General features: G+C 35.8%; 2 protein-coding genes across 9 annotated transcripts in view; both read right to left on the bottom strand.

The window, feature by feature from the left end:
- Positions 1-1,389, bottom strand: part of LOC110381021 (phosphofurin acidic cluster sorting protein 1) — a 119,546-nt gene extending 118,157 nt beyond the window's left edge. For all 7 annotated transcript variants that reach the window (XM_064039915.1, XM_064039916.1, XM_064039917.1 and 4 more), the window contains exon 1: positions 1,043-1,389. In XM_064039915.1, coding sequence (XP_063895985.1) covers positions 1,043-1,152 — 110 coding nt within the window. In that variant the 5' untranslated portion in view covers positions 1,153-1,389. The remainder of the gene's footprint in view (positions 1-1,042) is intronic.
- A 9,046-nt stretch (positions 1,390-10,435) lies between these two features.
- LOC110381023 (probable maleylacetoacetate isomerase 2) lies at positions 10,436-12,853 on the bottom strand. Of its 2 annotated transcripts, none has more exons than XM_021341197.3 (5): positions 12,662-12,853; positions 11,939-12,116; positions 11,598-11,719; positions 11,252-11,463; positions 10,436-11,143 (listed from the first exon to the last, which is right to left on the bottom strand). In XM_021341197.3, exons 1-5 carry the CDS (start codon positions 12,824-12,826, stop codon positions 11,017-11,019), a joined length of 804 nt encoding a protein of 267 aa, XP_021196872.3. In that variant the 5' UTR covers positions 12,827-12,853; the 3' UTR covers positions 10,436-11,016. The 2 variants fall into 2 exon arrangements, with proteins under 2 accessions (XP_021196872.3, XP_021196873.1); XM_021341198.3 differs by lacking the exon at positions 12,662-12,853 and adding an exon at positions 12,421-12,579.
- Between the last annotated feature and the right edge of the window lie 1,660 nt (positions 12,854-14,513).

Below are 14,513 nucleotides of genomic sequence, written 5' to 3'. Positions count from 1 at the left end.
ACTGTAGATATCTATGTAAATAATTACTAAAGTATTATCAGTTTATCTATAGTAGGTAATTCATCTTTACATAAACTTATTAAACTATATACTAAACGATAATATTTTAACAAACATATATTGTATTGTTTTCTAGACTATTGTGGGATTATGGTTAACACTTAACAAGTGGTTAATAAGCTAATTAATTTATTAAAGTCTGATGTTTTGAGTATAATTAGTATAATAAATCAATACATAAGTAATGAGGATAACCAAGTTTGTTGTAAGTAATTAGTGTAAAATATTACTTAAGTATTGTTTTTATCCTAAATTCAAGTTACTGGTGTTTTGAAATACATAGTTTATGTGGAGTTTGCGGGAATGATAATAGAATACTGATATTTTTTTGGTATGTAAGCATGAACAAGTCTTTACTATTATTAAATTATACATTTATTATACATTATTAAAGTAAATTGATAGCAATTGTTTTACCTAAATAAGGTTTTACATCAGTTAGGATCATTATCCAGTGTATCCAGGATAGTTTGCAAGATTTGACTGACAAAAAGAGTTACCCGTCAGGATTTTTTTAGTTGAGTCCGGTCCAGTATGAGATTGATAGGATAATCTAGTTAGAATGTACACAAACTTTGGTATCCTATTAATTTATTATCACCTCCATGTTGAGGACAGATTTGGTGTGATACCATAAAAATCTATACAGAACATGAGAATTCCAATAAGTAGCTATGCTAATTGAACTGACACTGTTTCTAAGTAAACTCAACAAATGAACAGCGCGAACTACCAATACTACAACAGCTAAGTACACATATTTTAGTCGGAGCTATGTGGCATCGCGCCGATAAGCCGGCGAGCCGATTACGAGCGACGCCCCACGAAAACATCGTTATAAACATAATAGAACAGACACGCAGCGTACGTTACAATCACCGACCGATACAAAGGCATACAAATCCCGACATTCGGCGGAATGTACACCACCAAACTTAACATAAACATCATAGTTTTTTAACTTTTACAACAACAACATTACCTGGGAATGCAGTTGGAAGGCGTCCTGTCCACTTCCCAAGCCGCAAAAAGTTTCATGGGAACAGGTTTCGATGCATTAGTCATCTTTTCCGATTTATTTTTCTCGGTCATCTTAAACAGCACCAAACAACGGTTTCACAGCACAACACTAGTGTACATTACAATTGGCATTGTTATTTAACCACTAAACACGACACTGTATTCATTTTCGAAGCACAGTTCATACACGAAGCCGATGCCGACGCAATCACAACAATACTCAGTAATTTTAATGCACGGTCGACTGGTGAATCGCAGCGAGCGAACCGAGGGCGTTCGATACGTTTGACAGCCAGCTGCCGAGTGTTACCCGCCTTCAATTTTCATTTCTCCAATTTTCATTGATAAATTCCTTGGGAGAATGTTAACGATCAATTTGACAGACTAGATATTCGTGATTTATTTTTCATGGAATAAATATGTCTAGTTGTAGTTAATTGATCTATAATCTAAGCGCCTAGCCTTAATGAATTAGCTTAAGTTACGTTTTCCCTAAAAATCTAAAAGTCAGTCATTTCAAAAAATTGAAAAGTATTGTATTATTTTATCTTCAGCCAAATTTATTGGTTCGTCAAAGTCAATGGTACTTCCACATATTGAAAAAAAAATTAACATTACTTTATCCAAATAACAAAACATTGTAATTTTCCTCTTATTTGAGGTGTTCATTTTAGTCTTGTCATACTGCATGTTGTCAAAAAGTTACCAACAGATGTCACTTACTGAATGCGTTCAGAATTAACAATCTGCATTGGTTTTTGTTAAAACTCAATAAACATTATTTTATTCCGAAAATATCTCAGTCCGCAATAATTCTACGAATAAATAGGGCAGAACTTTCATTTGAAAATATATAGTAGGTTTCTGAAGACTGTGGAGAAATAATAGAAGTCAAATATGTATTTAGGTAAATAATATCCCACCCAAAACAAAAATGTGAAAGACTGCCAAGTTCGATAATATGGGAATGCTTCGCCTATAAAAGAAGTGAGATCTGAATAAGTACCAAGTTCCATACACATACCTCAGTTAAAAATAGTTACTTTTTAATGATGTTACTTGGCAAGTTTTCATACACCTTGTTATAAACCTACTAAACGCAATGAATCAAGTATTTAATTTTCTATTAAAACTTGCCAAGTAATCATCATTAAAAAGTAACTATTTTTAACTGAGGTATGTGTATGGAACTTGGTACTTATTCAGATCTCACTTCTTTTATAGGCGAAGCATTCCCATATTATCGAACTTGGCAGTCTTTCACATTTTTGTTTTGGGTGGGATTTCATTTATTTTTGTAAGGTTGTTTATTTTATTTTTTTCTTATGATTGAGTTAGTTAAGGAAATGTCTCATTTATACTATCTTTCAGATTTTTGAATATACACTATGCTTCTTACAAAGAAATGATCTAGATTAACTAAATGGACTAGATTTACCAACTGACTGACATGACATGTTATCATATAATATTATGTTCATTCCACTATGTACTTTATACTAGAAAAATTACTTTACGTTACGTTTGCGTGGCACTGTTTGCTTTTTTGTTTTGTGATTTTGTATGCAGTCTTGTACGGCCGACACGCTAGAGCGCATTGCCCATTCAATATCTTGAATTTTTTTTACACGTTTTCTGTTTACTGATAAGCTTGACAAGTCAGGGCGGTATAATGTACGTAGCCGGTTATATTCTATAATAGAACTTTCTTGAGCCTTAATTTGGCTAGGATCTAGGTTTATAAGATGTAACCCATTAATAGTTTTCACTCGGGACAGGGCTACGTAGGCTTGTCCTTTGCTGAATATTGATGATCCTATATCAAGCAAGGCACTGTCAAGACTAAGGCCTTGAGATTTGTGGATAGTGATTGCGTATGCTAGACAAATAGGGAATTGTTCCCTGTGTACATATGCATTACTCAATATCTGGAACTTAGTCTTCACACGCTCTAGTTCGTAAGTTAAATTATGGTTGAATTTGATTCGAATTTTTCTTGCCTTATTGTCGCTCTCGACGTCCCAAAGTATTTTTTCAATTACTCCAATCGATCCGTTGACGAGGCCTTTGCTGACGTCAATATTCCTACGTAGCATTATACGCGCCCCTATCTTGATAGTGATGATATGTTCTAGTCCGGCTGTTAATGAAGAATCATCTTCATTTTTCTTCAAGACTTCCCTAGCTCGCTTGCTCAGGTAACGCGGGCAGTCTATTTCATCTATGGCATTTAATTTTATTTCTGGTTGTTGTATACTTCTTAACATTGCATCGTTAAATTGATTGCACATGTTTTTAGTCGCGAACAAACAAACAGTGTTTTCAGGCATTTCCGAAAATAATTTTATTATTTCAGTCAACCGCTCGTTTTGGTTTGCAGATTCTAACTTCAGCAATCGATTAGACATAACGGTTATATCTTGATTCGTCACTACACCCAATCTTATACGCTCCAATATTTCACTGAAATTTTTATCGCTTTTCTGTCTCATGTTGATTGTCAGTTCGTCATACGAAAATAGTGTTTTCCACAAATTAGGTGCGCTTAAGGAGCCCAACAGTTTTTGGACATCACTAGTTTTAATGTCTTCAAATGGAGAAAGTTGCCGGACTGGAGGGAGCTGAAGAAGATCGCCAAATAATATGATATTCAGTCTGCCAAACCAGCCATCTTCTTCATCTAATGTATTATAAATTTCTGATAAACGAAGATGTATGTATGTAAGTGTAATATTTGATATCATAGATACCTCGTCTATGATTAACAGTATCACCTCTTTTAAATCACTCCTTAAAACTTTTAGGACTTGGTCCGACAGGGCAGTGTATTTCGGACAATTCCCATGTTCTACTGGTAGTTGTAGAAGCCTGTGTATAGTTAGGCCGTTTACATTAAAAGCCGCAATGCCTGTAGGTGCTGCCACGGCCACTAGTTTATCTAAATTTAGTCTGACCCAACTTTTCACTGTATTAATAAGATAACTTTTTCCTGTGCCCCCTGTACCACTAACAAATAAACGTAATACTGTTTTATCATCCTTCAACCTACTACAAATTTTGTCAAATATTCGTTTCTGGTCTATGTTGAGACCTTTTATCATATTTTTGAGGTCGTTTTCTGACACTGGCTCTTTTGCATCACGAAAATCTGCCATGGCGTTCTGAGCTTCAACAGGCACAAAGTCCAGCGGGTTTTCAATGCCGTTATCTTCCTGATCTTCTTCCTGACGATTTTCTTCAATCTCTGCTACTTTCTCTGCAATCAATTCAAATGCTTTCTCTATATTATCCAAGAATTCTGTTTGCAACTGTCCATAATTTGTACCATCTTTAATTTGATCTTTTAAGAAGTCAAAAGCTTCTGTGTAAGTGGCTTTACCTGCTTTGAGTACAGCCAGATCTCTCCACGGATAAAACATAAGTAAGATAGAGAAATAGTATTTTTCTGGGTACTTATTCACATCGTAATTATAATGATTTATCAAATAAGGCCGCTGCCGTTTTTTTATGTATTTGTTTGATGATAATAGTTTGTAAGTTTGCGCGACAGTTGCTAAAGTAGGTGCGGCGGTTTTTATATCGTACCATCGAGCAAAGTCATACAAATTCATATTTTCTAAGTCATTAGGGCGTTGCGGATAGTAATTGTCTACCCATGACTCGAAAAATAATTCAGTAGAATCTAATTCTAACTGCTCAATTTCTTTTTTTGACTTTACTCGGCGGTTGCGATTTATATTTACATCCAGCCATCTTATGGTGGTTTGCGGGTCTGTTCCATGTAAAGATATGCCTAACAGTGTATCGCTCGCTTCCAGAGCGCCGCATTCTCTGTTGTTGAGAGCACGAAGCCCGACATTATAAAGCCTGCTGACGAGAGATTTCGATGAATTTATATTATCGAAAGTGTCTATGGCGTGGGATTTTTCTCCTTTTGTGGTATATTTTGTAATATAATAATTCAAAACTGCAGTTTTTTCACCGACGTACTGTAAATCCATATTACCATTCCAGGCAAGGAGAATTGATGGATTGTAATCATTGATGTATCGCGACTGCTCCGTACGTGGTATATTGTATAGTCTATTGTTAAAATTTAACATTTTTCTTGCAGCAATCGATTCGGTCACATTCTTTATCGTTAACGATTCAGTCACTGGACGTGGGAATCCAAATCTACATACAGTTATGAAGCCCGATTTGGTTTTTTTCTTTCGCAAGCAGTAAGAATTATGCTTATGCGTTTGGTAATTGATAACTCGTTCATGCAGTGTGGGTGAAACATTTTGTTGGGCAGAGCACACGTAACATATTTACTGATGAAACTAGCTACTTCCTCAACCGATGATTCTTGAAGTATTGGTGCATTTTTACCCACAGCATAAGATGAAAGTGCTGTAAGCCCTTGCTTGGTATTCTCTTCGCCAGAAATAGTGTATTATTTCACCCAAAGGCGCTTCGGGTGATGTGAGAAAATCTAACATTGATTTAAACTTAATATCGATGAATCTCGATGATGCCACAGGATCCATAGCTACCAACTCGCTTGTAGACTTTTTTTTCACATCCGGCCCATTTATTTCCTTAATGTAATCCGCGAGGTCCGTCCACATCCATTCGGAGGGGCTGATTGTTAGGAACCACGTGGCAGGTCCATAATGACGAGTCATACATACGACGTCACTTCTGGGCTTTTTCCAGTATTGCTCTGTATTCCGTAATCGACTGAAAATTGCCATTAAATCTCCTTCAAGTTCGTCTTTCTGCAACTGTTCTAAGTAATCCTGAGCTGTAATTTTTTGATTCCGATTGGTAACATTCAATTTATAATATATACCCGCGTTCAACTGTCTCAGATTTGCATCATTCAATAAGTAGAATAGGTATTGCTGATTAAGTCTAAATCTTGGATCTTTCGAAGTCAGACGAGATTTTATGAATTCTGCACTTGTAATTTTCTTTTCACGTGCGTAAAACTGGCCGAATTTCCCTTCATTATATATGTCTGGAAAGCATAAAGTATCTATATCCTTGTTGCGACTATCAAGTGGAGCTGCATTTACCTTGAGCATTTGGTAAAGAGCTGTAGCTGTTTTATTCTGTTTCTTCTCATTTAGAGGATATATAGTATATTCCTCGTAAATACTTTCTTTCTCCTCGGTCACTTGAGTGAGGATTGCACTTGGTTTTCTGACGACTTGTAATTTTCAGTTACTTCTATGGCGTGATTCAGGTCTTGGTTAAGATTTACTAACAAATGCTCAGGTTTTTGCGGTAGTATAATATTTGCAAAGTGAATGTTATTGAGTTTCAGATACTCCAAAGCTTTATATATATTATTGATACAGACTAAGTCTTGCCACATGATTTTGTTTTTTGTAGGACAACTTCTAACGAGTATATAAAGTTCTTGATTTACATTTAAAGGATCTTCGGGATTAGGTAATTTATTAAGGGTAGTTTCTAAAGGCAGTGGCAAATGAAATGTCCTTCCTTTAACTTTTTTAATCATTTGTCTGTTAGGTATATTTTTATTTGCCACTGGTATTAAGTTTGTAATGACCTGAAAAGCCTTAGCCCGTTGAATTAACATTTTTTCAAAATTATTGAGAGTACGCAGTTGCTCTGGTATGTCACTGTAATATAAATTGTTTAGTATAGATATCGATGGTAATTCATTGGCTCTAACTTTGCTCAAACACAAATGACAAATGAAAGGACTAGGCTGTATGAGATGAGCTTTATTAAACACCTGCAATATTTGCCATACCTCAGTTTGAATTGGGTTCCTTAATCTATTAATAGCCGACATTTCCCGTAAACAAAGCAACCTGTGGCAGCATATACAGTGGTGTATTGGAACATCGGCAGATCTTTTCTTAAGGTTACTGTAAGCATTTTTATATTTTTCTAAGATTAAATCTTCTTTTAACTCTATTTCGTCGGAGTTCACTTCACAAGCAGCATTATTAATATCGAAAGGAATTCCTAATTCTTTTAATTTCTCTTCATTGACAGCATTTAGGTTGTAGTCTATTGTGTTCATATTTTTACAGTAAAATGCTAGCTGGTAGAGGTCTCTTGTTAAAGTTCTTAATTTAGGGAAATGGGCTTTAATATTGTTGAGTATTTTAATTCTTGAAACATATTCGCGGTTTTCAGTAGATATCAAACTATATTGGTCTTGGGCTGACTTTGAAATTAAATACAGAAAAATCTCTTCCAGGTTCTTCAGAACTGCTTCATCCAACAAACACAATTTAGGATCACAAGACCAAGATTTATGTTTTCCTTTACTATTTTCATGTAAATCGAAGACCATTGCCTGACCCTTTTCGTTCAGTACAATGGTTTTATCTGAATTCAATAATTTATATGAACTCTCATAATAGTATGGTTCTTGAGTACTTTGATGTTTAGATTCCCCAGCAAGAACGGTAAATTTATCAGTTGTTTTTGCATCGGGGGGTAGATTTTTAAACTTTTCAATGCTTATGACAATTTTGGTTTGAATTCGCTCGAAAACTCTAAAGTAATTGTCTAACATATTCTTACGGCGCTGAAGAACCCACTTAACAATTTTTTCTGCTTCCAACCTGTCTTTTATTTTATCTGTTAATTTATTTACAATATCATTTTCACCTGTGAATGCAAACTTTTTTTTGGCCTGATAAATGTTGGCAGTCTTTTTAATAACCTCAGGATTTTTCTTTGCGTACTTCTTTACGGCAAGTCGGTTAACCTGGGGATTTTTGTCCGTATAACGTTTCACGGCGCTCTGGTGAACCTCAGGATTCCTGTCCCTATAACGTTTTACGGCCCTCTGATTAACCTGGGGATTCTTCTCCGTATAACGTTTCACGGCGCTCTGGTGAACCTCAGGATTCCTGTCCCTATAACGTTTTACGGCCCTCTGATTAACCTGGGGATTCTTCTCCGTATAACGTTTCACGGCGCTCTGTTGAACCTCAGGATTCCTGTCCCTATAACGTTTTACGGCCCTCTGATTTACCTGGGGATTCTTCTCCGTATAACGTTTCACGGCGCTCTGGTGAACCTCAGGATTCTTGTCTGTATAACGTTTTACGGCAATACGGTTAACCTCAGGATGTGTTTTCCTGTAACGCTGGCTAGATTCACGCAGTTGCTTGGCACGAGATTTTTCCGATGTTTTGGGCCGGCCTTGTTTCTGCTTTCGTGGACGTCCTCTTCGCGATGTGTTTGCGTTCTCAGAATGATCTGTGATCTCATCCTGGACTTCAGGAGAGGTTGAAATAATCATAACTGGCTTACAGACATCGTAATGTCCTGAAGATAGATCCCCGTGAAGCGTTTTATTGGACGGCCCTCTACACCAAATACCCCAAGTAGATCACCGTTACGGTATACTTCGATCCTTATGGGATATAAATCCCCTGCAGCTTTCAGTTCCGAAACAGCCCCATAAGTTGTCGGACGGAGCATGCTTTGACGATATTCCTCTACAGAATTGTAGGGCTCACCGTTATGTTTGCAAGTATATGCGGCCAAATCTTCCCAATTTCGACAGACATAGTCGACGATTTCCTCACGCAAGGTACTTGCTCGTTGCAGGTCAGTACAATTATATAGTGAAAAGGCAATTGAATGGAACAGACAACTTCCATCGGGAGGCATAGGAATAATTTGGTGTAAAATTACTGATTCGCTAATCTTTAACTCTACTGTACGATTCATTTTAATACTTACTTCCTCACTAGATTCGAATGTAAGGTGTGTGTATGTAGGAATCTGTTTACTTATTTATTAACTTGTGATGAAAGAATTGTATGAATGAAAATACAGAAAGCAATGTTTTTATTGAGAAAAAATACGGTAATTCTGCTTGGAACAACTTATAAATTAACGAGACCAAGCTATTGTAATAGTATAATTGTAGGCATACATCAATAGATACTCAAATCAAGCAATTAGGTTCGCAAATCGCAAACTTATAGGTACGTTTTTGAGACACAACCGGACAGCATCTGGGCGCTCGCGCGTATGACGCGCGGCTGCCGAACGCTTGGGCTCGTCGACTCCCCGCCTCCCGCGCTTACGACGCAGGAGCGGGGGCAGCGCGGCGGACGGATGGCATGAGAGCGCGCGCGGACGAGTGTAGGCACCGAGGCGGGGAAGGACTCGTATCACTATACTTATTAGGGTTCGATCGAGCAGCACGAATATGATCTTGATGTTGATATTATAATCCTATTTTACAATTAATTTTTAAGTAATTTGTACGTATACAATAAATAATCTCCGTACACATATAAAATGTACCTACTTACAAATAGTTAAAACAACAACGTCTTTAGTTAGTTGTTACCTAAGTAAGTATTCTAACTACCAGCATTATAATTGGTGGCCTATTGTGACGCCTATACACGCCGTATGTCGTCGCGGGTTTGATTCCCGCGACAGACAAACACAGAGGTTTGTCTTGTGTCGGGCGCATTTATCAATAATCTATATATGGGTATACATGTAGGTACCAACTTAAATAAGTTAATACTTATTATTTATTCATTTTCGCTCCATACTTATATTAGATCAAAGTTACACATTCGTTATTTTCGAAAGTGACTCACTCTTGGCCGTTTTCAGATTTTTACTTTACTTTGACTAAATACAAACCTTTGTAACGAATTTCAGATCGGTACGACCATTCGAAGATATATTATATAAATGTAGATAAATTTAGTTCGTTTTAGTTCCTTAGGGGTATAAATTTACACCGGGTATAAATCACCTTCATTATTTTGAAACTGACTCACACTTGGCCATTTTCAGATTTTTCCCTTTACCTTGACATAAAGACCTACCTCCATGCCAAATTTCAAGTCAATACGACCATTGGAAGTGGTCTAGGTTTTTGATGAGTGAGTCAGTGAATAAGTGAATCAGTGAATCAGTGTATAGTAAAAATAGCGATTTTCTGACGTCAATATCTCAAGACCTACAATAGGTATATTAATGAAATTTTGTATTTTAGATAAGTGAGGGGGTCTCAACAGATACTAGAAATTTGATATGCGTAAATAAAATAGATTTTGAGTTACAGGGGGGTCGAATTTGGCCCGAAATGGTTCGTGTAATATAACCCACGGCCGGTGTGTCGCCTTTTTTGCTCGAACTTGGCGGACACACTGCCGTGTGTCTAGATAACGTTCTAAATTCAAAGAATTATTTAAATATTTCTTTAAAACTTTATTGGAATAAAGTCAAATTACACAACTTTCTTTGTTTTCAGATAAATATTTGCGATATTCATACAAGTTGTGAATCTGCAAGGAAGAAATTAAGGTTGAGGTAAAAATGAAATAATATACAATCATTTCCTGAACAAAAAATATTTATTATAATAAAAACATAAACAGTTAAAAATTAATAAACAACTACAAAAAATAACTAATATAATAATCCTAGACAATTTTAAATTCTTAAGTCATAAATCTTAAAATAATGGAAAGTATAAACGGAATACATAAAAATGTACCTGTATAATTTATCTAATACCCAAAACCTTATAAAAGTTGCTTAAAATTATTTATCAGACTAGATTAGAATAAAAGCTTAAGGCTATGACGAGTAATCAAAGGAAAAAGAGACGACTTTTGTATAAAATTGCAAAAATCTTCATACAAGAAAGTAACTACCCGTTACTACTACCATGTCCACAGATTGGTTATACACAGAAGCAGGATCCTACTTTTATTTTCCTTTAAATATTGCATTGTATTTATAGATGAAACCGTAGATAATAATAAAAACCACCCTGCATTGCTTGTGCCGTTTACCAGAGATAGGCAACCTTTTTTCATCTGGTCCTCCACAGTTCTAAATTCAAACGTATCGCTGTAAAAGCGAGGTATTTGATGTGTGCGGCCAATATGTGGACGTGGCGTCGTTTCGGGCTCATTTGGCGACCTCTGGCGGGCAGTCGGGCTGCGAGGAGGGGTGGGCGGCGCGGAACGCTGGGTGATTCTCCAGCTCACGATCGATGCGGAGAATTATGGGGAAAGGGCGTAGGTCTACGTGAAACCTGAAATCAGGGTATTAAAAAACAGTTAATACAAGTAACATTTGCTGTGCATTCTTATTAACTTTATTTGTACTGTACTTTATTTTTATTTACTTAATTAATACATACCTTCTAGCATTGAACACTTGAGGCACAAGACAGCAGTCAGCCAAAGTAATCTCGTCTCCCACACAGTATTTCCCAGCACAGGCAGACAGAAGCTTCTCCACGGCCCTGAACCCTCGGGTTATCCAGTGCTGAGCCCACTCCTTCTTCTTCTCCTCCCCAACGTAGATGAGAACTATCAAGTTCTGCAGAGGCTGAATGCCTGAGGATATCACCTGAAATAGAAAAAAAATTTGTCTATGAATAAAAAGCAACAAATTGCCTTATGAACTTTTTAAACAAAAATTAAAGAAAAATATTATTTTCTGAATTACATAAATGCATATATGTAATTGAATAAATAAAATACCTCACAGATTTCCCGAACTTTTGCGCGTTTAAAGCAATCTTGGGGCATAAGAGGCCTTTGATTTGGCCTTGTCTCTTCCAAGTAATGCATTATGTTCAGAGATTCCACAAGGGTATGCCCATCTGAAAAATATATAAGAATATACAGTTTCCTCAATAGATCAAGATTGTAAAGGCCTGCATAGAAAAATAGGATAAATCATTGGGTAACAAGATTTAAAGAAGTGAACATACACATCAACATACACTCATAAATATCAAGATACCAATACTTGACACATGAAACAGACACCTAATATAAATGAAGTGTCTTATACTTTAAAAAAAATATGGTATATTTACCTATACACAGAGACGGGACCTGCTCCATAGGGTTGACTTCCCGGTACTCATTGCAGTGTTGTTCCCCGCCACCCTTTATCAGGCTGACGGCCTTAATATCATAAGGTATCTCCTTCAAGTTGAGTGCAATCCGCACCCGCCAGGAACATGAGCTTCGCCAGTATGAATATAATACCGGCTGGAATAAAAAAATACAAAAACAGGAGAAAAAGGTCTGTTGTGTATTAATTTATGGTTTGTGAATGGAGTTCCTTTTTTAAAAAGGATTTTTTTTTTTTTGTAAATATTGTTATGTACCTAATGAAAAACAAACTTTTAAATAAGTATTTTGAGTGTGAATTATTTACACAGGTACCTACGTACTTATAGGTAAGTGTAGATATCTACAGGCTAACCTGTAGCTTAGGCACTTGTTTCTAGAACTGTATTTATATCAACAGGTTTGTATTTGAACTAAATATTTAGCGGTACTATTTACCTACCTTAGTTTCAACGATATCGCCCATAATAATGAATAATACGCGCACTGTATAATACGATTGAGCAGTAAGAAGCCTCCTGATATTAGACTGTAGTACTTAGCGGCATTGCTCGGTATTCAACAAGTTAAACCGGATACAAACAACAAGTTTACATAGCAAGATTGTCCAGTATGCAAATCAAATAATATCATTATATTAATAAAAGATAAGGAGAAGTAAACAGGCGTGGATGTATTCTTACCTTAGCCATGGCGGAAATATTCCCGTTGTACTTCGAGTAGTAAGTAATTTTGACGGCGTTTATGTACTTCTTCACAAATAAAACGACAAAACTTTGTTTTGTTTTGTGACAATAAATAATCAGACCCTTTATCACTGAAATAGCAAAGTGTTGCACAAAGTTCATTTGCTATTTATCAATCATGTACCACGTTCCGATATACGCAGAAAGTTACTGCACTTCAAGCAAATCAAATGATTTATTAACCGGTATTTTTCACTGCCGTAATTTTGATATTAAGATTTAAGCAATTATCTGTCTTACTTCAAAACTTTTGCCTTAGAATATTATTTAATAATCTTTCCATCTTCCCATTATAAAATGAATTGATACTTTTAATTTTTTTATCGATCGCTCACTAAAGTTCACTGACATGATCTGTCAAAATTATTGACACTTGACGGTTCGTAAACACGTGAGGAGTTGTTTCCCTTCGGATTATTTTTCTATAATTACTAGTTAATAACTAAACATGGGCAAAAATAATAAAAAAGGTCCAAAAGCCAACGTGTTTAAAGTGGCTGGTGCCAAGAGTTTGAAGAAAACCAAAGCGAAAGCCGTGAACTTAGGATTGAAAAATGTAAGGTTAACTTTTGATTTACTATTTAACATGTTTTTAAGAATAAGACACTAATAATATTATCCATTTCTTTGAGAAGTCAAGTATATATTCCATTATACATGTACATTGTAGCTAAAAGAGTGGCAGAAGTCGAAAATCTCGTAATTACGTCTTAAAGCTTGCTACTTTCTTCTCGTTGCAATTCGCATTTGAGAATGATCATCCCCAGATTTTATTTCTTGCTCTACTGAGACTTTATAGCTACAAGACAGGACCATTACCATACCTACTGTTTTCCATTGTTTATCCGGTCAGTGGGTCGTCTTACAGCAAGCTAACATCACTAGGTAGTAAATCTAAAAATCGTAGAATATCTAAATAGTCGCATTTAAGATTTTAAAAGAGATTTTAACCATGCAATTTCATAAAGTATTCACTAGGTTTATCCAGAGTGCAATGTAAAGCCTCAGGTTTTGAAGGTTGCTTGTCCTTGGAAATATAAAGGTCTACAAGGATGGAGGGCAAATATAAATACTTACAATATTTTTCTTTTAATTCCAGATCAAGCAAAAAGTCCAAGACATCGACAAAGAGTTTGTGGAGATCAGCAAAAAGCCAAAAGCTACCCAGGCCAAGCCATCACCTTCTACAGTGAAAGCTCCAACGAAAAAGTTAGAGAAACCAGTTACAAAGGAAGAAGTTTCCAAAACAGCAGAAGCAGTGGTGAAAATGGACTTATAACATTATTATAAAATAGTTTACTTATTATGTATTATAACTAGATGTAAGATATTTGTTGTAAGTAGTATAAAAAATATATTTTTATATTTATTTATCTTGTGTATTTTATTTAGAATGTAGTGTAGATTTTTGTAGTACCAATATATGGACAGTCATTTCTCATTTGGCATTGTATGAAGCATTAAGAAACACTGTTATAGTTGAACCTTCTTCTAATTAGAATAAATTTTACAGAGGTATTTCTGAACATTCAAACCACATAGCTTTTTTAAATATAGTTTGGGCTTCAGGAATTACAGGATTGTGTCATGAGCTAGCTAGGGATATAAAAGCTCGCTGTTTCCCTTGTTTTGCCTGCGCCCCATGGGACCTTTACTTTATACAACTGGAAAAAAATTGCCTATAAAGAAACCCAACTGACTCCAATAGGTGGCACATAGCACTGCTATTGCAGTGGTCTGGAGTGATACCAGGTGGCTAGTGGGATGAATCATATTATTACTGAAATAT

This window comes from Helicoverpa armigera, chromosome 20, assembly GCF_030705265.1.
Source record: "Helicoverpa armigera isolate CAAS_96S chromosome 20, ASM3070526v1, whole genome shotgun sequence".
In the NCBI taxonomy this organism is placed as follows: domain Eukaryota; kingdom Metazoa; phylum Arthropoda; class Insecta; order Lepidoptera; family Noctuidae; genus Helicoverpa; species Helicoverpa armigera.
This window is presented reverse-complemented; position numbering and strand designations above follow the sequence as displayed.